The 24,406-nt window shown below is 38.4% G+C and overlaps 1 protein-coding gene across 1 annotated transcript in view; it reads left to right on the top strand.

Annotated features, from left to right (window-relative positions):
• LOC150096868 (uncharacterized) overlaps positions 1–24,406 on the top strand; it is a 340,159-nt gene that overhangs the window by 38,426 nt on the left and 277,327 nt on the right. Inside the window, exon 2 of the mRNA XM_090408300.1 lies at positions 16,670–16,819. Coding sequence (XP_090264426.1) covers positions 16,670–16,819 — 150 coding nt within the window. The remainder of the gene's footprint in view (positions 1–16,669; positions 16,820–24,406) is intronic.

A 24,406-nucleotide genomic window follows, 5' to 3' on the forward strand; every position in this document is an offset into this window, starting at 1 on the left:
TGATAGAAGACCTGAATGAATTGTTTGAGGTAGCAAAAGAAAAGAGTGAGAGAGTTAGAATGATTAGTCTTTTGCCACGGTATGACAGTGAAATGTTTAAAAGGAGGGCCATAATTGCGAATGACTTTATGCGTGGGTTATGTATGATGAGTGGTGTAGAATTTGTGGACGTGTGGAGTGAGTTCGATGGACGAAAGGATCTATATAAGATGGATGGCTTGCATTTGAATGGTTACGGTATAAGAAGACTTGAGAAAGTGTTGCTGAATGTGGTGGATGTGCAAATTCAGGGAAACTAGATTTATTAAGGAGGGGGGTAGATATACAGTCTTTAGGGAGGCAGTTGAATGTAAGAATGAATATAATATGCCCGAGCAAATAAGGACAACAAATCAGAGTGGGATAGTTAATATAAGGCATCAAGGTAGAGTTGGGGCTAATGGGGGGGGTCTTAAATTCATGTACACTAATGCTAGGAGTATTAGGAACAAGAAGGAAGAGTTTTTGGCCATGGTTGGCACTTCCAGACCACAGGTTATTGATATTAGTGAAACATGGCTGACTGTAGATGATATAGCTAGTGGGATTGAATGTGATGGGTATAGTGTGTTCAGGAATGACAGGGAGAATAAAACAGGGGAGGAGTATTGTTGATGATAGCTGATGAGCTGCAGCCAAGGAGAATAGAAGTTGAATTGCAGGATAGAGAAAAGAGCACATTTGAGGCCATTTGGTGTGAGATTGTGGCTAGCAGAACTAAATATACAATTGGGTGCTGCTATAGACCAGGTGATGGAAAAGATAGTGGTGACAGTATGCACAAGCAAATAGAAGAAATGAGTGGAAGGAGGGTGATTATTATGGGAGATTTCAACTATGGTCGCATTGATTGGAGTGAGGAGAGGACACACGGGAGGAAGGAATTGGATTTTATGCAGTTATTAAGGGATAACTATCTGCGACAGCATGTAATGGAAAATACTAGGGGTCAGAGAGTGCTTGACCTAGTAATTACATCTGAGGATTTGGCTGTAACTAATATGACCACATTACCACCAATTGGTGAGAGTGATCATAGGGTCTTGACTTGGGAGGTGGCTAAAGGTGTAGAATTTTCAATTAAGACAGGGTACATGTGGAATTATCGGGCTGGAAAGTATGACAAGCTTAGGAGTTTGATTGGCTCAGTGCCATGGCATGTACAACTGCAAGGACTAGAAGTTGATAGTGCATGGGAGGTGGTTAAGAAGTGCTTGCATGAAGCAATGGCTGACTGTATACCTAGAGTCCGAATAATAAATCAAGTAGGGGTTAAATGGATGAATAACACCATTAAGCTTGAGTTGCAAAAAAAGAAACAACTATGGAGGGAATTTAAGGAGAAAGGTGACCGGCAGGCACATGAACGGTATAAAGCGCAGGCCAGAAGGGTGATGAGTGTGGTAAGAAAAGCAAAATAGGATTACGAAAGAACATTGGCCATGCAGGCTAAAGAGAATCCTGAACAGTTTTTTAGATATGTAGCAAGTAAAAGGAAAAATGTACATGGCAGAATGATTTTAAAGAATCCCGATGGTAGGGAGGTAACTGAATCAGTTGAGATAGCTGAGTTACTGAGTGAGCACTTTGCAAGAATATATCATCCAGGTGGTGACATTGCAGAAACGAATAAACCAGTAGATTATACGGGAATTGTGGTGAATGAAGTGGAGGTGAGTAGTCTATTGCATAACCTCAATGTCAATACATATGTGGGGTTGAATGGTATACCAGCTCGTGTAGTACGAGAAGCAGCTAATGAATTGTCAGTACCCTTGACCATTTTGTTTAATTTGAGTCTCGGGTCGAGGTTAGTCCCGAGCGGGTGGAAGGAGGGGAAAATAGTTCCACTGCATAAAAGTGGTTCCAAGACCGCTGTTGTAAATTACCGACCGATTAGCATATCAGGAATCATTGTCAAGGTCTTAGAGAAATTAGTCAAGAAAAGAATACAGGATTGGATAGATGAAAATGGGATATTGTATGGGGGACAACATGGTTTTGTGAAGGGTAGATCATGCCTCAGTAACTTGCTCACGTTTTATAACACAGTGACAGCTGAACTGGATAGGGGTAATGGGTTTACAGTGATACTACTGGACCTTGCCTTTGACAGGATACCACATGGAACCCTAATCAGTAAACTGGAGCAGATGGGGATAGATATAGGGTTGGTAAGATGGATAGGAGGGTGGTTGAAGGAGAGATACCAGAGAGTGGTTTATTCAGGAGTGGAGTCAAAAAGACGTCTTGTGACTAGTGGAGTGCCGCAGGGCTCTGTTCTTGGACCACTGCTTTTCAATTTGTTCATCAATGATATTGGAAAGGATTTGAGAGGAAGTGTTCACTTGTTTGCTGATGATGCAAAGTTGGGTAGAGCAATTGTGAGTGCACAGGATGTCAGAATTTTACAGGATGATTTGGATAGTTTGGAGGACTGGGCTAGGAAAAATGGATGTCAGTTTAATGTGGCAAAGTGTAAGGTTATGCACTTTGGGGTGAAAAGAATAGCAGCAGTATATCGCATTGGTGGAACCGTACTCCAGGAGATTGATGATGCCAGGGATTTGGGAGTGCTGGTGGATAGCGAGTTGAAGTTTAGGGGGCACATTGCAAAAGTAACTAAAACAGCTCACCAAATCACTTGGCTTATGAAAAATACTTTAACATGCAGAGAGAAGCAAGTTGTTGTTCCTCTGTATCGAGCCTTGATAAGACCCCATCTGGACTTCTGTGCCCAGTTATGGGCACCAGGGTTTCTTCGTGATGGGGAGGAAGTGGAGAGGATCCAGAGATGAGTGACCAAGAAATAGTAGGTCTATGGAATGAACCTTATGAGAATAGGTTGAAGATTTGTGGGTTGCAGAAATTGGATGATAGGCGAAGGAGGGGTGATATGATTGAGACATTCAAATTACTGAAGGGTTTTTATAAGATTGTTCCAGAAGATATTTTTGAAAATATGACTGGTGGTGGGAGGACTAGGGGCCATGCATGGAAGCTGGGCAAGAGCGTGGTTGACAAGGGTGTTAGAGCTAGGTTTTTTACTTGGAGAGTGGTGAATGAGTGGAATAAGCTTCCAGAGTCTGTTGTGTGTGCTACGACCGTGAATGAGTTCAAGGCAAGATATGATAGATACTGTGTGAATGTTGAATAGTTGTTCCAGACATGATGTTAGGGCCTCCCTCGATGAGTCTGTCGACTCCTTGGAGTTTCCCGGAACAACAACAACAATAATAATAATAATAATATATTTATCATCAAAAGGCTTTGTGAAACAAAGTGGGGTGCAAACTGAAAGACACTCAAAACTACATATATGGCACTCGTATGACCTACTATGAAATATGCCTTATCAATCTGGGCTCCAGCTTCTACTAGCTCAAATGAAAAACTTGAAGAGTACAATAAAAAGCAGCAATAATTATGATAGGTGCAGTCTCATCCAGAAATAATTTAAAAGCTCAACAAAGTATGGATTTCACATACTAGAAGACAGAAGAAAACTCTCCACAGTTAAATTCACTAACAGAATTAGGAGCCAACAGTCCGCGTGGTTAGCCTATGGCTATGCGCTTCACAACCATATGCCTGGGGAAGATGTGTCCTAGGTTTGATTCCCGTCGACGACGTGAGGAGCTTAAGGATCTCTCTCAGCCATAGCCAAATTAGCCGGTCTTGGGCATGGACAGCAGGGTTTTCCCCCCAGTTTATCTGGATTTTTCATCCCGTAAACAGGCAAACTGGCCCCGTGAACACACGCTGCTACAGTCAAAAAATACATTTCCCCCTCAGCGACAGGCTGGCTGTTGTACTAACAAAGTTGTATCTACGTAACACGCGGACCCTGCAATGGAAGTGAGAAAACGAGCAGAGGAAGAAGAATTAGGAGCCAACAACAGGATCACATCTCACTCAGGACTTTTGATGCCTGGACAAGAAAATCTAGACTAAAGAGATCATCTACTTTACAATATGATCATGAAATTAGAAAACAGATCTGAGATTGACTTAGAGCACCTGTTCATTGAAATAAGCAAAGAGCCATTCTTTTCTACTATTTTACCCAAAAACACATGATAAACTTAAATCTCCTACAAACTTGTTCAAAAAAGGATTCACAGCAAAAAAATAAAAGAAAACGACCTGACACTGTACATCACTTAAATAATCCAAACCATGTCATTGCCTACACTGATGGATCATCTGATGATGCACTCAACCAAGGAGGCCCAGGGGTTTTTCTAACTCTACCTGGAGGCTGGTTGAACTATGGAATGCATTGCCTGATGGAGTGGTGAGAGCGAGAATGGTCAATGAGTTTAAGGAGTGGTATGATAGACTTTGTGTTTCTTAAGGGGGGGGCGGGACCTCCCCTCAATGAGCCTTGACAGACTTTATGTTCTTAGGAAGGACCTCCCACGATGAGTCTTTTGACTCCATGAAAGCCTGAATAATAATAATACTTACCTCAAAAATTTCACCCACTATCACTAACTGATGCTAACGCTGTCGCCAAAATAAGATTGGTAAAACAGACTATCAAGAAGAAGAATGAAATTAGTGAAATTAATGAAAATGGAGAAATAACCACAGTCATCACCAGACTAAGGATGGAACATTTTAAAGGCATGAAAATTCAGCAAGACAGTAGTAGGAGCTATGAAACATGCAAGAACTGTCCAGGAGTTGAACCAACACCTGTATATATTTATTCTTGTCCAGTAATTGCTACTGCTTTACAGAAAATTGACAATAACCCTAGAGAAAAGCTCTACTTCAAAGTTCAACATATTGCCAAGGCAGTTCTGCAGATCCACGGTCATATCTAGAAGCTCTTCAATGTACTCGACAATAACAACAACTGAAAGTGTGGTGGTAGAAACGTAGCAGACCCAAATGTGCTTGCATGTTGTCCTTCATAGGACAAAGCGCAAGACTGAAAGGCTGCAGAAATATAAGAGATCAGTTGAAATCAGAACAGAAAAAGCAAGAGGTCCAAAGCCAAAAAGAAAATTATAAGAATAATCAAGAGAATGAATATAAGCAAATAATTATTTATTGTGATTTTGATGATAAGGGCAGTTCTTCATGAAAGCGCTATTAATTTTGTTTCTCTTGTACGAAAATTAATTATATTAGTAATGCTGTCAGAATGCATAAAGGGAAGGTTAAAGAATTGATTGTGTAGGCTTGAACGAATGACCTGAGAGGTGAATCGTGAAAGAGTTGTTGAAAGAAGTGTGAGAGGGTGCAGTTTGTGAGTCTGTTGCCATGCTATGATAGAGGCGAACTGAGGAGGAGGAGGATGATTATAGCTATTGAATCAATATTCAGGTTGTACAGAAGGAATGATGTAGAGTTTGTGGACCTATGGCATGAGTTTGATAGACTGCATTTAGGATTTGGAGTTAGGTGTCTAGAGTTAGAACTTTGTTCACTGAGAATGCAGAACCAAAATTAACAAAAAACTAAAAAAACGTGGGAAGATGCAGATGTGGGTGTTTGTGTGAAGGCACCCATGAAGTGAATGAACAAAAAATGCAGAATCTAGTCTTGGACAATAATATCAAATGAGGTAGTCAGTTCAAGATGTAAAAGTGGTTGGGGGTGGCTAAGGGGATCGCACAGTTTTTACTAATACCTATAAATTTTCACCAAAAGTTATAGGTATTAGTGAGACTTGTCTAACAGTAGACAATGAATTTAGAGGAATACAGTGTGATGGATTTAGCATTTTCAGGAAGGATAGAGTAGACAGGACAGGAGGTAGAGTACTGCTGATGATAGCAGGTGAACTGATTCTTACTCTTGTAGGAATGCAATTGGGATTGACTCAAGCTATTCAGATTTAATTGGAACTGTGAGATTGAGATCATCAGTTTTTATAAGCAGGAAATATGATTACATAGCACATTCATATCTGATGAAACTTAATACTTTTCACTGACAAAATAACACTGAACACCCCAAATTATAAACATCATGAAAACCAAAAAATAACATGTTATTTGCAAAACAGTGGCAATCAGGTGGAGGCAGCATTTAGTTTGAAAGCATGATATCATGAAGTTTAGGTTAGCAAGATGAGATATTGAGTAGCATTCTAATTGTAAGTTCTGGAAAACTAGGAATGTAAGAGAAAAGAAGATGATAGGTGGATTAGAATCTTCTTGAAGGATCAGAATGATCTTATTATTGCAGTTGAAGATCATAGTATGTCAGCCTGGTTGGCCGAGTGGTTATCATATCCGCTCTCCAGCCAAAAGGCTGTGGGTTCGAATCCCGCTGTGAGCATGGATATTTGTGATTGTCTGTGAAAGTGGTGGTGGTGGTTGGTGGTAGATGGTGTTGGTATACTTGCAGTCAGTTGGTGGATTGAGTTGTGGAGACAGAGCAGGTGCCCTCTCTCGATGAAGCTTTGGACTCCCTGGAGGTGTCGAATAATAATAATAATTTTGCTGACCTAGTTGGCTGAGTGGTTAGCGTATCTGCTCTCCAGCCAACGGACTGGGGGTTTGAATTTCACTGTGGGCATGGATGTTTGTGATTGTCTGTGAAAATACTAGTGGTGGTAGATTGATTTGGTGTAGATGTTGCAGGTAGTTGTGGTTGGTGGAGTGGTGAAGACAGAGCATTGTAGAGCAGGTGACCTCCCTCAATGAGTCCTTGGACTTCCTGGAGGTGTTAAATAATAATAATAATAATAATAGTAAATGATTTTGAATTCTGAGTAAATTTATCAGCTTCTAATTCTAATTTATTATTACTGCTGCCCTAAAGGACAGTAGTAGTAGTAATAAATCTGATATATATATATTAGTCGCTCAAAATACTTGGATATATAGTAAAGCTGGGTTTTGCTGATTAGCAATTGTTTTGACTGAACACTCAATCATTTCCAGAGATAATTACACTGCCAACAAGAATTTTATAACTAAGATCAAACCAGGTGAAGATTCTCTGTACTATTAGGACATACTTGTATAATTTTAAAAATGACTTGTCAGGATTCTTTATTACAGGTATGCCAAAACATAAGCTTGACTAAGTGTATTCAATGATAAAAGGAACAACATAATTATCCAGTGGGAAATTTTTTTGCTGTTAAGCCTTCTGGACAATAATAACACAGTCCAACACAATTTTTGCTGATTTTTATATGAGACTTGTTTTTTACTAATTTGGGTGCACTGATTTCAAATATCAAACCCATTTTACTCTATCACATCAGGTTTTTCCTCTATGGCATTTTCTTTCTGCTAATTTGTAAGTTTTATAGTTTTAAGGAGGCAGTACTATTTAGAGGATCAAAAAAATCGATTTTTTAATATTATTTTCTGAAAGTATGTACTTTTAAAAATCTGTTCCTAACTTTTTATCAAGAAATTCGAAAAATTCCTGAAGATATAGCCTATTATTCAAAGCGGTGCGCAGATCAGAATCGGAGCGCTTACCACTCTCGCTTGTTAGTAAACGAATAAATGTGTAAGAACCTGCAACGGCACGTGCTGGCGCTTTGAATGCGAGAGAGGCCGATAATTAGATACATAACTACTTAACAATATACATTAAAAATTACAAGAATATTTATAAAAAAATAACAATTTTACTTACACATGAGTTTCAGGGAATAAATTTTTGTTTGTAGCAATTTCTGCTGTGTTCTGTTTTGGCAATCCCTTTGAATACTCCAACAGTAGTTGGCCATCATGTGAGAATCCCATCTTCCTTTGTACCGATCTTCCATAGTTTTTAAGTCTTGATGAAATCTTTCGCCTTGTTCATCGCTTACAGCACCTAAATTCTTGGGAAATCTATCAAGATGACTGTATAGGAAATGAAGCTTTATGCTCATGTTGCAACCTAGGCACTGGAAATTTTCAAGCATTGTTTCCACTAGATCTTTGTAATTGCACGCTTTTTTGTTTCCAAGAAAATTATTCGCAACCATTGTAAATGAAGTCCAGGCCTCTTTCTCAATTTTGTTCATAGAGTTGATGAAATTTGGGTCTCTCATTAAAGTTCTAATTTGCGGTCCATCAAATACATCGGCTTGAATTTTTTCATAACTAAGTCATGGAAATTTTTGACATATGTATTGGAAACCATCACCTTGTAAATCTAAAGCTTTAACATACTGCTTCATAAGACCTAGTTTGATGTGTAGAGGTGGAAAAATGATTTTTTTCTCTGTCGATTAAAGGTCGATTTATAACATTCTGTTCTCCAACATTTAAGGATATTCTAAGTGGCCAATGTTTCTGACTCCAGTGTTGGTTTCTAGCTCGACTAACCCAGAAGCATAGAAAACACAGAAACTTTGTATATCCTCTTTGAAAGCCAAGTAAAAAGTTCACCATTTTAAGATCCACACAGATGATCCAGTTATGGTCTGTATATTTTAATAACTTCAGAACCTTTTTAATGTCCTCATATGTTTCCTTTAAGTGGACTGAATAGCCAATAGGAATGGAGCCATATACATTCCCATTGTGTAGTAAGACACACTTGAGACGTCCGCTTGAACTGTCGATAAATAAACGCCACTCATTTGGATGATATTGTACAACACTCATTTCAGTTAGTAAACCTGACACATTGTTACAGTAAACAAACCCACACTCATGTTTAAAATATTGTACAAGATTACTTTCTCTGCTACGATAAAAAGTTATCTTTGTATCTTGCTCCAGTACGTTTTTTTCATTTAATCTTGAAGCTAACAATTCCGATGATTCCTTTGATCGGCCCAAATCTCTTACTAAGTCATTCAATTCCGCTTGAGTAAAACGTTGCGGTCCAGAACTAGAAATTAAATTTTCTTTGTCTAAATCAACATCCGGGTCTTGCTCCTCAAGAACATCTGCATATCCCGATCATGCTCGTTCTCAAGTAAAGGAAGTCCTTTATAAATTGGCATGGCTATTTCATTGGAATGAACAACTGGCCGAATTGCTGAGGCAAGATTTGGATTCACAATTTTTTTCTTATTCTTCTTATTATAACCAGAAGTCTGAGCTAAACAAAAATAGCAATCATCTACGTGATTTTTCGGTTCACGCCAAAACATTGGAATGCCAAAAGCTAATTTTTGGCATTTTCCCTTGCTCCACTGTCGTAAATTTTCTACACATGACTTACACACTTTATTTGGAGCCCATGACTTGTCCTGATCTGCAATTTTTATGTCCAAGTATTCAAAGTACATTTTCTTAACGAAATCAATGATATTTGTCCTTTGACTGGGAACAGTAAAGCTGCCACAAATGTATCAGAAGGAATCTACACTATTGACACAATTTCAAGTAGTAGACATGATGTATTTTGTTCACTGCCGACTAACATGCAATTAACAAGACAAAAAAACAGACTTTATTGAAAGTTATAAGCACTCATCATACTTTCACGATCGATTAACGATTGACTGATTTCGATCGTTCTTTGTCTGCTATGACGCATATAGCATTCGTTTGTTTTAGGCAGTTGTCATCGCCTACTTTTCATCACCTAAATATATTAGGTCGGTTATCAGCCTCTCTCGCATTCAAAGCGCCAGTACGTGCCGTTGCAGGTTCTTATGCATTTATTTGTTTACTAACAAGCGAGAGCGGTGAGCGCTCCAATTCTGACCTGCACACTGCTTTGAATAATAGGCTATATCTTCGGGAATTTTTCGAATTTCTTGATAAAAAGTTAGGAACAGATTTTTAAAAGTACATACTTTCAGAAAATAATATTAAAAAATCGATTTTTTTGATCCTCTAAATAGTACTGCCTCCTTAAAACTATCAAAAATTTACAAATTAGCAAAAAGAAAATGCCATAGAGGAAAAACCTGACGTGATAGAGAAAAATGGGTTTGATATTTGAAATCGGTGCACCCAAATTAGTAAAAAACAAGTGTCAGATCATAATCAGCAGAAAAAAAAATTTTTTTTTGTTGGCCAGTGTAATAAATAATAACTTAATAAATACTTTAATTTCATGATGTTGGCTTTTTTTTTTGCTATGAAAGTAGAATGTTCATCATCTGTCAGTGTCTCAATATCTTGTGATATGATAATCAAACTTGAACTTTATGGTAAGTTCTACATTTGGTTATGATATCAAATGGTTGCTTTTAATAGAAATTCCAGATCCATTGGTTAAATCAGTGAAATGTGGTTGATAGAAGATGATCTAACAGGAATAGATGTTGAGGGGTATATCATATTTTGATAGATAGGAAGGATAAATGGGACAGTGGCGGAGTGTATAAGTGATGAGAAAAAGAGAATTTGGAGGGAAACGGAACCAATGGTTTTTGAGAGCTTGAGGTGGAGGCAAGCATGACAGGATATTTAGTGGGATATTGCTCTAGTCCAGGAAACACAGAGAAAAAGCACTAGATGTATAGGCAATTTAGCTTGGAAAATGCTAAACAAGTAATCATCATGGGAGATTTTAACTGTAGCATATAAATCAGAAAGAAGAAACAGCATATAATAGAAGGGAACAGAATTTCTGGAATTCTTAGGGATTTTTGTCTTCAGCAACATATTTTAGCAGGAACACAGGTTTTAAGAGTTTTGGATTTGGTCCTAGCATCAGAGGATCTGATCATAATTGAAATGTCATCATTATCTTGTTTGTCAAAACACACAGAAAGCTGGGGGAAAAAAGAGTGGGGCTGTAGTTTTAATATCAATAAGTGCAAGGTTTTGTATTTTGGAGTGTAGAAATATAAGGCTATGTACTATATTGATGGTGCTGTACTGCAGGACGTGGATGTGATTAGAGATTTGGGAGTGATGGTTGACAGTAGACTGAAGTTTAGAGGGTATGTTACAAAGGTTGCACATCGTAGTGCTGCTATGATAAGAAGTACTCTAACATGCAAGGATAAGGAAGTGGTTGTGCCATTGTATAAGGCACTGGTCAGACCACACTTAGACTATCGTGTTCAGATCTGGTCAACTGGTTTTCATTGGAGAGGGTCCAGAGACAAGTGACTAAGACAATATCATGAGTTTAGAATACTAGCTATGGAGAGTGGTTGAAGAGATCTGGATTGCAGAGTTTGGTGGATAGGAGGAAGAGAGGTAATATAATAGAGATGTTTAAGTTAGTGAGAGGATTTTATCAGATTAATCTAGGGAGGACTATGAAAAGAGTAGAAAGCAAGAGGGGACAAACCAGAGGTCATTTCTGGAAGTTATGTAAAAGTGTGGTGAAGAGGAGATTTTTTACATGGAGAATTGTTAGTGAATGGAATGCATTATCAGAATGTTACTAATGCAAGGAGTGTTAAGGACTTTATGATTCTACATGATAAATATGTTGTCAGTTGAATGAACCTCCCACAATGAGTCTGTCGACTCCATGGAGGGTGTAATAATAATAGCAAGAAATGATGTATGCAAAATAATGATGTCTATAAAATTCTGAAGTAAATGAATGTAGATATAAAAGAAACTGCAAATATAAATTGCCAAGTAGATTTTAAATAATTCTTAGGTTTCTTATTAGATCTTTGGGCAGATGATACTAACATCCAAAAAAATTATAGAAGGACATAGCATATACTGTTTGCAGTAGGGATCTGCCATAGTTTGAGGAATTGTGAAATGTAGTCAACTTTCCATCGGTTAGCCTCCTTGTGAAGAGTACTTTCAGCAGCTTGTGGAGTATGTCCCATTGAGGGATAAGAAATGATATGCTCTTATTTTTTAATAAGGGATACTGTTTGTAAGTCTGTCTTAATAAGATGGCCACTCAGTGTATGTAGTAAGATATCTAGTTGAGGTAAAATAGATTTATCCATAGTTTCATTGGACATCATCAGATATGATATGCCCACTCGGCTCCTCTGTGTAGTGTCACATAAATTCTATCCAGGTGGTCCTCTTGTAGGCTTTTCTTGAGGCTTCAACTCTCAAAGACAGTCACTTGACACACCATCCATCCACCGCACTGAGGATCTACCACTTTCTCTTTTTCCAGAAACTTTACCATCTGTTCTGAGTAGTCCTCATTCCATTCTTTCTATATGTCCAAAGTATTTCAGCTTTCTTCTGTCATTACCCTTAAGAAAACTTAAAGTTCTACCAATCCTTTCTAGCACCCATCCAGTTGTTTACCTTCCAGTATATGAGATCCTTAGCTCCTATAACACCATATTTCTAAAACAGCTCTCCTTTTCCTATGAAGCTACTTTAGGTTTCAAGTTTCACATCCATAAGCCAATATTGAAAAAAATATCTGCATCCAGAATATCCTCAGCTTTGCTCCTGTAGTGATAAATCTGTCCTTCCAGATTTTAGCCAAGTCTGGCTGTTGTTCTAGTCATTCTTAATCATCTTCTGATGACTATCTGAACAACAATGCTTCACATTAACAATGGATCCCAGGTACTCAAATTTGCTTACTTCTTTGACTATTTCTCAGGATCTTCCTTGTATATGGTTCCTTGAAGAACCATAATCTCTCTCTCTCTTGCTAAGGGTAAGTTTAAGTCTTCTATTCTGCTGATATCGTTAACTCTGCCAAGGATTCATCCTTATTCTTTCCTATTATTACAGAGGAATCTGAATCTTCAGCATGCTAAATTATTGACAGCAATCTTAATTCCTGTCTTAAACTCATCCAGTTCTACATGTTGATGTACTCAGCAGCATAGATACTAAATAGGTGAGGAGAAAGTCGGAATCCTTGCCCAACCCTTTTGCTAACCTGAAGCCAGTCAGTTAATTCAACACCTGTTCTTATAGTGTGGCTTCTTGCTCACTGTACAAGTTAGCCATCAACCTGATGAGGGAAGCCCATTATTTTCATTATTGCCCATAATTTCACATGCTGAACACTGTCAGTATCTTTGAAGTTGTCAGTGAATCCCACTGCCAAAGGAAATCTATTATCTCTATACTTGTCAGTGATCTGTCTAAAGGAAAGGCAAGGGTACTGTTCATCATTTCTTGAGTCTCAATCCTATTTAGATGATCTTTAATAGAATCTTGCTTGTATAAAAAATTACACAGTGATCTGTAGTCCTTCATATCTTCCCTCTTGTGCAGCAATGTGAATGACTTCTTCCAGTCTAGGCAATAATCCTGTCTCCCAATCTGTGAAACACTCCTATACTTTTGTCTTTGTGGCCTTAATTAACTCCGACTAGATTCCACCTAGTGCACTATTGTTACTAAGGTACTTAACTATTTCAACCTTATGCATAAATGGAGGCGGTTCCATATAGCAAATCGAAATTCTCTTGTTGGGGGATGGGAGTTCAGGATTTTCCTTATCCTGTCTGCTATATAGTTCCACACACTACTTTTTCTATTATTACAGCTCTACTCCTGTACTTGATAACATTCAGTTTGGACTAAAACTTGAGCTTAATGTCATGAACCAATCCAAGCATCCTTTTGTAGTTGTGCCTCCTTATATGGAACTCTATCTCTTCACAGAGAATTCATATATCATTTCATAGCATAATATTTTTCCTTGTCCTGATGTGTTACTGGTTTCTCTATGTAATCTCTTATATTCTTTAGTTCTTATGTCTTTTTGTTTCTCCAGCCATCTCCTTTTGATCAGAAGAATGCACATTGAATCTGAGATCGATGGGTCACTTGGTTTTCTAATTATGCCTAGATGCTTTTTGATCTGTATGGAATTATAACTTTGACTCCTTCTCAGAGCACTTGAATTGTGTTCTCCTCACTAGTCTTCAAAATAGCATCCAAGCATTTTCATGTTTCTTCTATGAACCAACTGTGGATTACTCTGACATCCAGTCTTGTACGATAGGACCAACCTAAAAGGTTTTGGGGGGTCTGTCTTAATTTGGCTCTTACTGGCTGGTGGTCTGTGCCATGCCACAGTCCCTTCCAGGACAAGTATGCACATCAAAGATGTTTGATACTTGTCTTCCACTGTTAGAGTGCCAGGATGTAATTAATCAGTGCCTTTATTCTATCAGTTTTGATGTTCAATAATAGGTATGTTATGGTTGTTTCTGGAAGCAGGTATTGGTAACACTAGACAACAAAATTTTACAAAAGTCATGCCTCCAGATTAATTTAGTCATTTCTTATAGATTTCAAGGTGCTGAACATGAATATGACAATGAAAATGCAAAATTGACTATAGTTTGTTAGAGATATGCAATAGTTTCTTATATAATAGCGTAATATATATTTATCATGTATACTGGTAAATGTCTGCTTCTATGTCTGATGCCGCTTTGCCTGTCACTTGTATAGCTGATCAGGATCATCTCTAGCGGGCATCCAACAGTAATCAGCCAACATGGAAGTGGACCACTTTTCCTGCTATTGTTTCTTCATCATTGCAATTTCCTGATGGAAACGTTCACTAACCATGCCGCAGTTGTTGGGGAATAAAGCAAGTTTATTTTTAAGGGCATATTGCAGCCAAGTTTGTGATATAGAGACAACAAGTCCTCATCCAGTTCCTTGTAGTTTTCTGCCCTGGCATTTCCAAGGAAGTTAGTTGACACCAGACAAAATGTGTCCCAAGCTTTTTCTCATCACGCTATAGTAGGTTGTTGAACATCTCATCAATAAATAAAGAGCTCCAATCTGAGGACCCACAAAAACTCCCTCTTTAATTTTTGCTTTTTCTGAGTCAAGGGAATGTCAGCCAGGTACTTGAAAGCTGATCCAGTCTGGTCCATGGCTTTTGCAAAGTTTTTTACCAGACCGAGTTTGATGTGTAGGGGTGGTAGAAGAATTTTGTTTGGACACATTCTTCTCTCTGACCTTCAGAGATTTTTTCGCAGGTCAGTCTCTCTTCACATAGTGCAAAGTCCTTGCTTGGCTGTCCCATTCACGTAGAAAAACAGCAGTACTTCCAATATCCCAGCTGCAGACCCACCAACACAGACACTACCTTCAAGTCACCACAGAGATATTCTGGCCATACTTGCTGTATTGAAGACAGTCCAACAGCTGTTTAAAGTTGTTGTAGGTTTCTTTCATGTGGACAGCATGTCTGACTGGAACGGATGGAAGCTGATTTCTATTATGCCACCTTGAGACTTAATTTCGACAAGTCTATGGATAGTTGCCATTCACGTGGGTCATGTTTGATTCGAAGGGCATTCATCAGACAATCTACATCATAGCAGAACACACAAGATCATCTTCCTTTTGGAAGTAGGGTGCAAACTGCTCATGACAAGTGTGAAATGAAGTCACTCGAACATTTTCCTTGAGAAGATTCCATTGTAGAAGTCTTGATCCCAGTAACTTAACTTTGGCCTTGAACAGCTTCAGATCACAAACAAGATCGTTCAGTTCTTCATGTGTGAGAATGTGTGGCACAGATGATGCACTGTGGCTAACATATGGATCATCATTAGACACCGAAGGCTTAGGAGAACACAACATCAGTTCACCTTTGCCCTGATTATCCTCTGAATCGATGGAAAATTCTTTCAGAGGTTTGGGAATGGGAAGTCTTTCACTGTGCAGAACTGGTCGCAGAGCAGATGGTATATTAGGGGTACACTATTGTCTACTTCGTTTTCCTCGTGATGCTTCCCGAAACAGGTGCTACTAACAGAAATAGCAGTCATTTGCATGATTGCTTGGTTCTCTCCAACCCATAGGAACAGCAAGTGGCATCGACACTTTACTGCCTTTCAACCACTTCAGAAGATTTCTTACATGTGTACTACAGCATATGTTGGGGCCCAGACCTTGTCCTTTCCTCGATCTTACATCTGAAATAAAGCTGATGTGCCTTTTTCGCTAATGGTGCGATGGCCCTTTTCTGGCTTGCAAATGTCACTTTCCTGCAAATGTAACAAAGATTATTTGCACTATTAACACAAGTATGAGGCATCGCTACTGCTGGATTTACGCTGCAGGGATCACTTGTGTATGATGCAGGAGTAAATGGGAGTGTAGCCTAGAAAGTTGCACAAACACTTTCTCACCCTACAAGACTTCACTTTATACTAATGATTGCATCATCTTACTACAGCAATGTCATAACTCAACTACATTGCATCTGCCAATGATGCAATAACTCCTGGGGGTGTCGTTTATGATTTGCTGATGCATTATTATTATTATTAGACACACCTCCAAGGAGTCCTAAGACTCATAGAGGGAGGGCACCTACTCTACAACTCTCCGTCTTCACCACTTAACCTCATCCACAAACTGCCTCATCTACACTAACGCCATCTACTGTCCACCATCACCACTATTATTTTCACAGACAATCACAAACATCCATGCCCATGGCGGGATTCAAACCCGCACCCTTTTGGCTGGAGAGCGGATATGCTAACCACTATTGCAGCATATAATGCATATTGCAACATATAATGCAATATGTTGCAATCAGGAGACTGAGATTGAAATACAGCATTGCCAAATGTTACTTACGTACACAATGTGGACTGAGTCTATCCTAAACAAGAGCCAATCGACAGATTTTGTCATTTTCATGTTCAGCACATCGAAATTAGTAAACAATCGCTATTTTTATTTCAGAGTCAAATTGCGTGTTGTCCAGTGTAATAAGTAATCTGTTAGCATGGCAAATTTCATGTCTTTCACTTAAAAAAAAAAAAAGTGAGATTAAAATGTCATTTTTCTCCATTTTTCTCTAGGAAAAAGTAAAGCTGCTAGAAACATATGCCCAGCAGCTTTCTGAGCAAAATGAAATTTTAATATCAACATTGGCAAGTCTTGAACGGGAAACTGCACATCGAGTAATTCAAATGGAAAAGAGATTGAAAAGTAGTGCAAAATCCACAATGGTAAGAAATATAATTCACTGACATTTGTTGAAACATATCTTATTCTGAAATAAGAGAAATAATATAATTTATCTTATTTTAAGCCTTTTTTAAACTGTTCTAATTGAAGATATGAGAAGATAATGGAGATATAATTGTTTATCAACTACACTGTTTGCAACTACTGCTGTTACTACCATGTTGTGCTTCTAAAGATATTTGAAGGGAGCAAAATTCAGCTGTCTTGATTCAGAAGTACTGGATTTTCATTAGAAATTAGTAACTTTTTATTTATTATTTTAATTAATTTATTATTTAAAATGCATTTGAATGGTTACGGTGTAAGAAGACTTCAGAAAGTGTTGCTAAATGTAGTGGATGTTCAAATTCAGGGAAACTAGATTTGTTAGGGGGGGGGGGGTAGAGATACAGTCCTTATGGAGGCAGTTGAATGTAAGAATGAATATAATATGCCAGAGCAAATAAGGACAACAAATCTGAGTGGGATAGTTAATATAAGGCATCAAGGTAGGGTTGGGGCTAATGGGGGTCTTAAATTCATGTATACTAATACTAGGAGTATTAGGAACAAGAAGGAAGAGTTTTTGGCCATGGTTGGCACTTCCAGACCACAGGTTATAGGTATTAGTGAAACATGGCTGACTGTAGATGATATAACTAGTGGGATTGAATGTGATGGGTATAGTGTGTTCAGGAATGACAGAGAGAATAAAATGGGGGAGGAGTATTGTTGATGATAGCTGATGAACTCCAGCCAAGGAGAATAGAAGTTGAATTGCAGAATAGAGAAAAGAGCACATTTGAGGCCATTTGGTGTGAGATTGTGGCTAGCAGAACTAAATATACAATTGGGTGCTGCTATAGACCAGGTGATGGAAAAGATGGTGGTGACAGTATGCACAAGCAAATAGAAGAAATGGGTGGAAGGAGGGTGATTATTATGGGAGATTTCAACTATGGTCGCATTGATTGGAGTGAGGAGAGGACACACGGGAGGAAGGAATTGGATTTTATGCGGTTATTAAGGGATAACTATCTGCGACAGCATGTAATGGAAAATACTAGGGGTCAGAGAGTGCTTGACCTAGTAATTACATCTGAGGATTTGGCTGTAACAAATATGACCACATTGCCACCAATCGGTGAGAGTGATCATAGGGTCTTGACTTGGGAGGTGGATAGAGGTGTGGAATTTTCAATTAAGACAGGGTACATGTGGAATTATCGGGCTGGAAAGTATGACAAGCTTAGGAGTTTGATTGGTTCAGTGCCATGGGATGTACAACTGCAAGGACTAGAAGTTGATAGTGCATGGGAGGTAGTTAAGAAGCGCTTGCATGAAGCAATGGCTGACTGTATACCTAGAGTCCGAATAATAAATCAAGTAGGGGTTAAATGGATGAATAACACCATTAAGCTTGAGTTGCAAAAAAAGAAACAACTATGGAGGGAATTTAAGGAGAAGGGTGACTGACAGTCACATGAACGATATAAAGCGCAGGCCAGAAGGGTGACAAGTGTGGTAAGAAAAGCAAAAAAGGATTACGAAAGAACATTGGCCATGCAGGATAAAGAGAATCCTAAACAGTTTTTTAGATATGTAGCAAGTAAAAGGAAAAATGTACATGGCAGATTGATTTTAAAGAATGCCGATGGTAGGGAGGTAACTGAATCAGTTGAGATAGTTGAGTTACTGAGTGAGCACTTTGCAAAAGCATATCATCCAGGTGGTGACATTGCAGAAACGAATAAACCAGTAGATTATACGGGAATTGTGGTTAATGAAGTGGAGGTGAGTAGTCTGTTGCATAACCTCAATGTCAATACATCTGTGGGATTGGATGGTATACCAGCTCGTGTTGTACGAGAAGCAGCTAAAGAATTGTCAGTACCCTTGACCATTTTGTTTAATTTGAGTCTCGGGTCTGGGTTAGTCCCGAGCGGGTGGAAAGAGGGGAAAATAGTCCACTGCATAAAGGTGGTTCCAGGACTGCTGTTGTGAATTACCGACCGATTAGCATATCAGGAATCATTGTCAAGGTCTTAGAGAAAATAGTCAAGAGGAAAATACAAGATTGGATAGAAGAAAATGGGATACTGTATCGGGGACAGCATGGTTTTGTGAAGGGTAGGTCATGCCTCAGTAACTTGCTCATATATTATAACACAGTGACGGCTGAACTGGATAAGGGTAATGGGTTTACGGTGATTCTACTAGACCTTGCCAAGGCCTTTGACAGGATTCCACATGGAATTCTAATCAGTAAATTGCAGCATATGGGAATGGACATAGGGTTGGTGAGATGGATAGGAGGGTGGTTGATGGAGAGATATCAGAGAGTGGTTTACTCGGGAGTAGAGTCCACAAGACGGCCTGTGACTAGTGGTGTGCCACAAGGATCTGTTCTTGGACCACTGCTGTTTAATTTGTTCATAAATGATATAGGAAATGATCTGAGAGGAACAGTTCATTTGTTTGCGGATGATGCGAAGTTGGGTAGGGCAATAGTGAATGCAGATGACGTCAAAATTTTGCAGGATGATTTGGATAGATTGGAGGTCTGGGCTAAGGAGAATGGATGTCAGTTTAATGTGGCAAAATGTAAGGTTATGCATTTTGGGGTGAAAAGATTGGCGGCAGTTTACTGCATTGGTGGAACCGTGCTCCAGGAAATTGATTAGGCACGAGATTTAGGAGTGTTGGTAGATAAGGAATTGAAATTTAGGGGACACATTGCAAAAGTAACCAAAACAGCTCATCAAATCACTTGGTTGCTGAAGAATACGTTGACAAGCAGGTTATTGTTCCTCTGTATCGAGCCTTGATAAGACTCCATCTAGACTACTGTGCTCAGATTTGGTCACCTAGGTTTCTTCTTGATGGGGAGGAGGTGGAGAGGATCCAGAGGCGAGTGACCAAGATGATAGCAGGTCTGTGGAATGAACCGTATGAGAACAGGTTGAGGATTTGTGGGTTGCAAAAATTGGTTGATAGGCAGAGGAGGGGAGATATGATTGAGACATTCAAATTACTGAAGGGTTTCTATAAAATTAATTCAGATGATATTTTTGATAACAGGGCTGGTTGTGGGAGGACTAGGGAACATCCATGGAAACTGGGCAAAAGTGTGGTTAGTAAAGGTGTTAGAGCTGGGTTCTTTACTTTTAGAGTAGTGAATGAGTGGAATGCGCTCCCTGAGTCTGTGGTGGATGCTATGACAGTGAATGAGTTTAAGGCGAGGTATGATAGATACTGTATGAATGTCAAATAGTTGTGATGAATATGATTTGGGGCCACCCTCGATGAGTCTAATGACTCCCTGGAGTTGCCCGTAGTAATAATAATAATAGTAATTATCATTATTATTAATTTTTGAAGCTCATGATATTTTACTTATGCTTAAAGTGAACTGGCAGTGTTTATCTTAAGCCATTAAATATGCTTTAATTTTTGTTGCTTAAAAAGCCTTGTTATACTTGTGTTTGGATGTGTGAATAATGCTTTTGATGACACAAAAGGATGTAGAAGAGGAACTGTCTGCACTTGAATGGATTTGTCGTCAGCATCCTGGAAAAATTACTTATTGGGGTGAGACCTAATGCTGAAGTCAGGAAAACTAGTTCATTATGGGAGGAATGGTGAGAATGTTTGTAAGTTCAACTATGGTATACAAATATGATAATGATATGAATGGCATGGAGCATGGTTATGTATTTGGTGGCGGGATGATGGAAATGTGAAGTTTGGGTTCAGATCTTTTGAGTGTATCTGGAAAAAGAAAGGGAAAGCTGACCAACAGAACTAAGTGGGCTGTAGATCTAGGTAAAAAAGAAAGCCATGTGGTGATTTGTCAGCAGTAGCCTGTAAAAATTATTTATTGGGGTGAGACCTAATGTTATGCCTGTATACAAATATCTGGGAGCATCAGGAACAAAGGGATTGAGTTCATTGCTTTTTTGAAAACATTGTGTCCAAAGATTGTTTGGCATTAGTGAAACCCAGTTATTAGAGTCATGTGTTGTAAGTGGAATCGAGTGTAAAGGGCATAGCATTTTAGAAATGTCAGAAGAGATAGGAGAGGAGGAGAAGTACTACTGATGATATCAGATAACTTGAGTCCAGTTACACATGTAGCAGTTAGTTTGAGGCTATTTGATGTGAAGTGGAAACTAACAGGATGAAATATATAATGGAGTGTTGCTAAAGACTGGCAGTTCAGTTGCTGGAAATGATGAAATGCTTCACCAATTTCTGATGGATACTAAATGAGTAATCATTATGGGCAACTTAAATTATTCAAACATTGATTGGGTAGAAGAGAAATCTCATGATAAGAATTAAGGATAATTTAGTGAATTGTTTTGAAATAACTTTCTCAAGCAGCATGTGAAAGAAGGAACTCGCAATCAAAGAGTGTTACATTTGATCATTGCATCAGAATGTGTCTCAGTTAACAATGTGACTGTTTTGCCACCAATTGGCGACAGTGATCATGCCATACTGTCCTGGGAAGTAGCTAACTATATGGATATTCCAATTAGGACAGGTTTGTTGTAAAGTTATTACTATGATGAATGTTGAAACCATGAGTAAAAGTTGCACAGGATGCAATTGTGTAGTTGATACTACAGAACATGTATCAAACCATGAATTGTAGATAGTTTGCTGTACTTGACTGAGAACCAAGATTTATTCACTGCAAAACTCTGCTTCCATTCCTGTACTAAACAGCAGTAAAATTTCAAATTATATGACTTTGAATTTGTACTGCATGTGCTTTGAACTTATGCCAAACTCTGGAGAACACTATCTTTGGTCCCATGGTATTACTTACTGACTGGAAAGGATATTAGCAATGCATGGGAAACTTGAAAAAGGTGCTTAAATGTGAGGTAGGATATGAATATATTGCTAGTTTAAAGAACAACTGGGATGGGAAGTGAAATGGAAGTAAAACCTTATTACGAAAGAGATCCATAAGAAGAATATGATGTGGAAGGGATATTGTGAGAATAAGAGTGAGAGGAGTTATGAAATATACGAAGCTCAGGCCAGAAAAGTTTATTTGTATTGTGTAAAAATTAAATCAGAGTATGAAAAGAAATCAGCTCTGCAGGCTAAAGCCAATTAAAAAGAATTTTATTATGTTGCAAGTAAAAGAAAGCAAGAATAAATGCGAAAGAATAACTTTATTGAATAATATTGGAACCCTTGTCTCAGAAGCTGATGAGATTGTTCAATTAATAAGTGCTCACTTTGCTAAGATATATCAATCAGATGTATATAACATGGTGCACAGTGCTACTAATACATTGGATGAAGAGATAAATGTGCATGAGAATGAGGTTGAAGAGTTGTTGCATAACCCAGATAAGAATTTGACAATAAGGACAAATGAATATTAGCACATATGTTAACGGAATGTTCAGCAGAGTGTAGTGGTAAATTTCAGCTCTGATTAAAAAAAAAAAAAAAAAAAAAAAAAAAAAAAAAAGTGTTTTTTAATTAGTATATAGTGTCTTTTTATCACAAATTGTGTTACATTTTTTTCAGTTTGGATACAAATGTCCTTTAGTAGTAGTGTTGGAATTTTTGTTGTTTATATTGTGTTTTGTTACTTCTTTGTTTGTGCTGCTTCTGAAAATGGAGTCCATAAAGAAATGCACGTAAGGCTTCAGCACAAAGATCTAGTCTGCCTTGGATTTTTCTCGGTGGATGTGTTGCAAAAATTGCATATGTATGCACTGAAAAATGTGAAAGATTTATGAACTATTTGTCCACAAATAAGGAAATGAATGCTTTCCTTCTTCTTGTAAACAAGGAGAAGGAAAGCATTAATGTCTGCGAAAAGCATCTTGATAGATTAGAGCGATTAGAAATGGGAGCAAGTGCTAGGACCATAGTAGAAGAGCTTAGGCAAGAGTTAGTGAAAATGAAAAGCGAAATGAAACATCTGAAAGAGGATATTAAACATCTAAAGAAGAGATTGGCGAATGAGAAGGAAGAAGTTACGAAGAAAGAGTCAAAGGATAGTCGTATATCATTGGGGACTCAATCATTAGTGGTGTGATGACTAATAAAGTGCACAAAACATGCTTTCCTAGTGGAACAATGAAGCATAACTGATGTGTTGCAGAAAAGGAAAGACCAGACATCAAAATTAGTGGTAGTTGTGGGCACAAATGACTTTATTGGGGAAAAAAAAGAATGTTGCTAGAGACTTGAGGAAGTTGTTGCAGAAGAAAGAATAGTGTTGTTGGAAAAGCTGTAGAGTGTTGCCCAGATATGTCTCTGCTCTTTCTCAATTCACTGTTGAATTGAGAAAGATCAGAGATAATGAATAGCAAGATGGCTGAGTTGTGTGAGGCAAAGGGGGTTCAATTTGTAAATCTGTGATGTGAATTTGAAGGAAAGTGAAAATGGCTTAAAGTTGATGAATTGCATTTGAATGGGTTTGGTGTTGGGCATTTAGAAAGGTTGTTTTCTGAGAAGGCACAGTGTCAAGAAGTTAATGTAATAAATGATTGTAGTCTACTTGTGAAACAGGATAGCATGACTAAATGGATTGTACAACAGGTTGAAGATGTGGTTGCAGCAGCACAAGGTGATGGAATGCATAAAGTTGAGGATGAGACAGGTAGGAATGGAAATCAGAGTCAGGATAATGGAAGCAGGAGAGGTGTGATATAGCAGCTAGAATAGAGAATGTTGGTGCTGGTAGAATGGCCTCAAGGACCTAGGAATTATTATGTTTGTACACAAATGTAAGGAATATTCGAAACGAGAGCTGAGTTTGTTGCATTGATTGAATTAGTATGTATGCCCAAAGATAATTGGAATCAGTGAAACTTGGTTGTCTGAGGAGGATGTGATGTCGGGAATAGAAATAGAAGGCTATATAATTTTCCAGAATTATATAGCCTTCTATGTAATGACAGAAATGTGAAAATAAGAGGGGGAGTGCTGTTAATGATTGCAGAGGAATTGTGTCAACAAAGTATCTACGTTGATAGTGCATGCACAGATTTTGAATCTGTGTGGTGTGAAGTTGAAATAAACAGGCTAGTATATCTGATAGAATGCTATTATAGGCCATAGAATGAAGAGAATACCGATTGTGAAATGTTTAGGCAAATTAGCTGGACATGTAAAAAGAAGGTGATCCTGATGGTAGACTTTAATTACAGGAATATAGAATGAATGGAGGAGATAGTGTATGGGAACAAGCAAAGTGAGTTTGTTGAATTTCTGAGAGAAATAGTATTATTATATAACACCTCCAGGGAGCCCAAAGACTCATCAAGGGAGGGCACCCACTCCACAACTCCGTCTTTACCAACTACACTGCCATCTACCGTCCACCACCACCACTAGTATTTTCACAGACAATCACAAACATCCATGCCCATGGTTGGATTCGAAACCGCAGCCCTTTGGCTGGAGTGCGGATATGCTAACCAGGCCGGCCTTATATCTTAAGCAACTAGAGGCTTTAATGTTTTGGATTTGATGATAACTTCAAAAGATGTAGTTGCTAATGAGGTACTGACACTGCTGCTGGTTAGTGAGGGTGATCATGAGGTGCT

Source organism: Typopeltis vanoorti, chromosome 18, assembly GCF_054136105.1.
Source record: "Typopeltis vanoorti isolate ZY-2024b chromosome 18, IOZ_Tvanoo_1.0, whole genome shotgun sequence".
Lineage (NCBI taxonomy): Eukaryota > Metazoa > Arthropoda > Arachnida > Uropygi > Thelyphonidae > Typopeltis > Typopeltis vanoorti.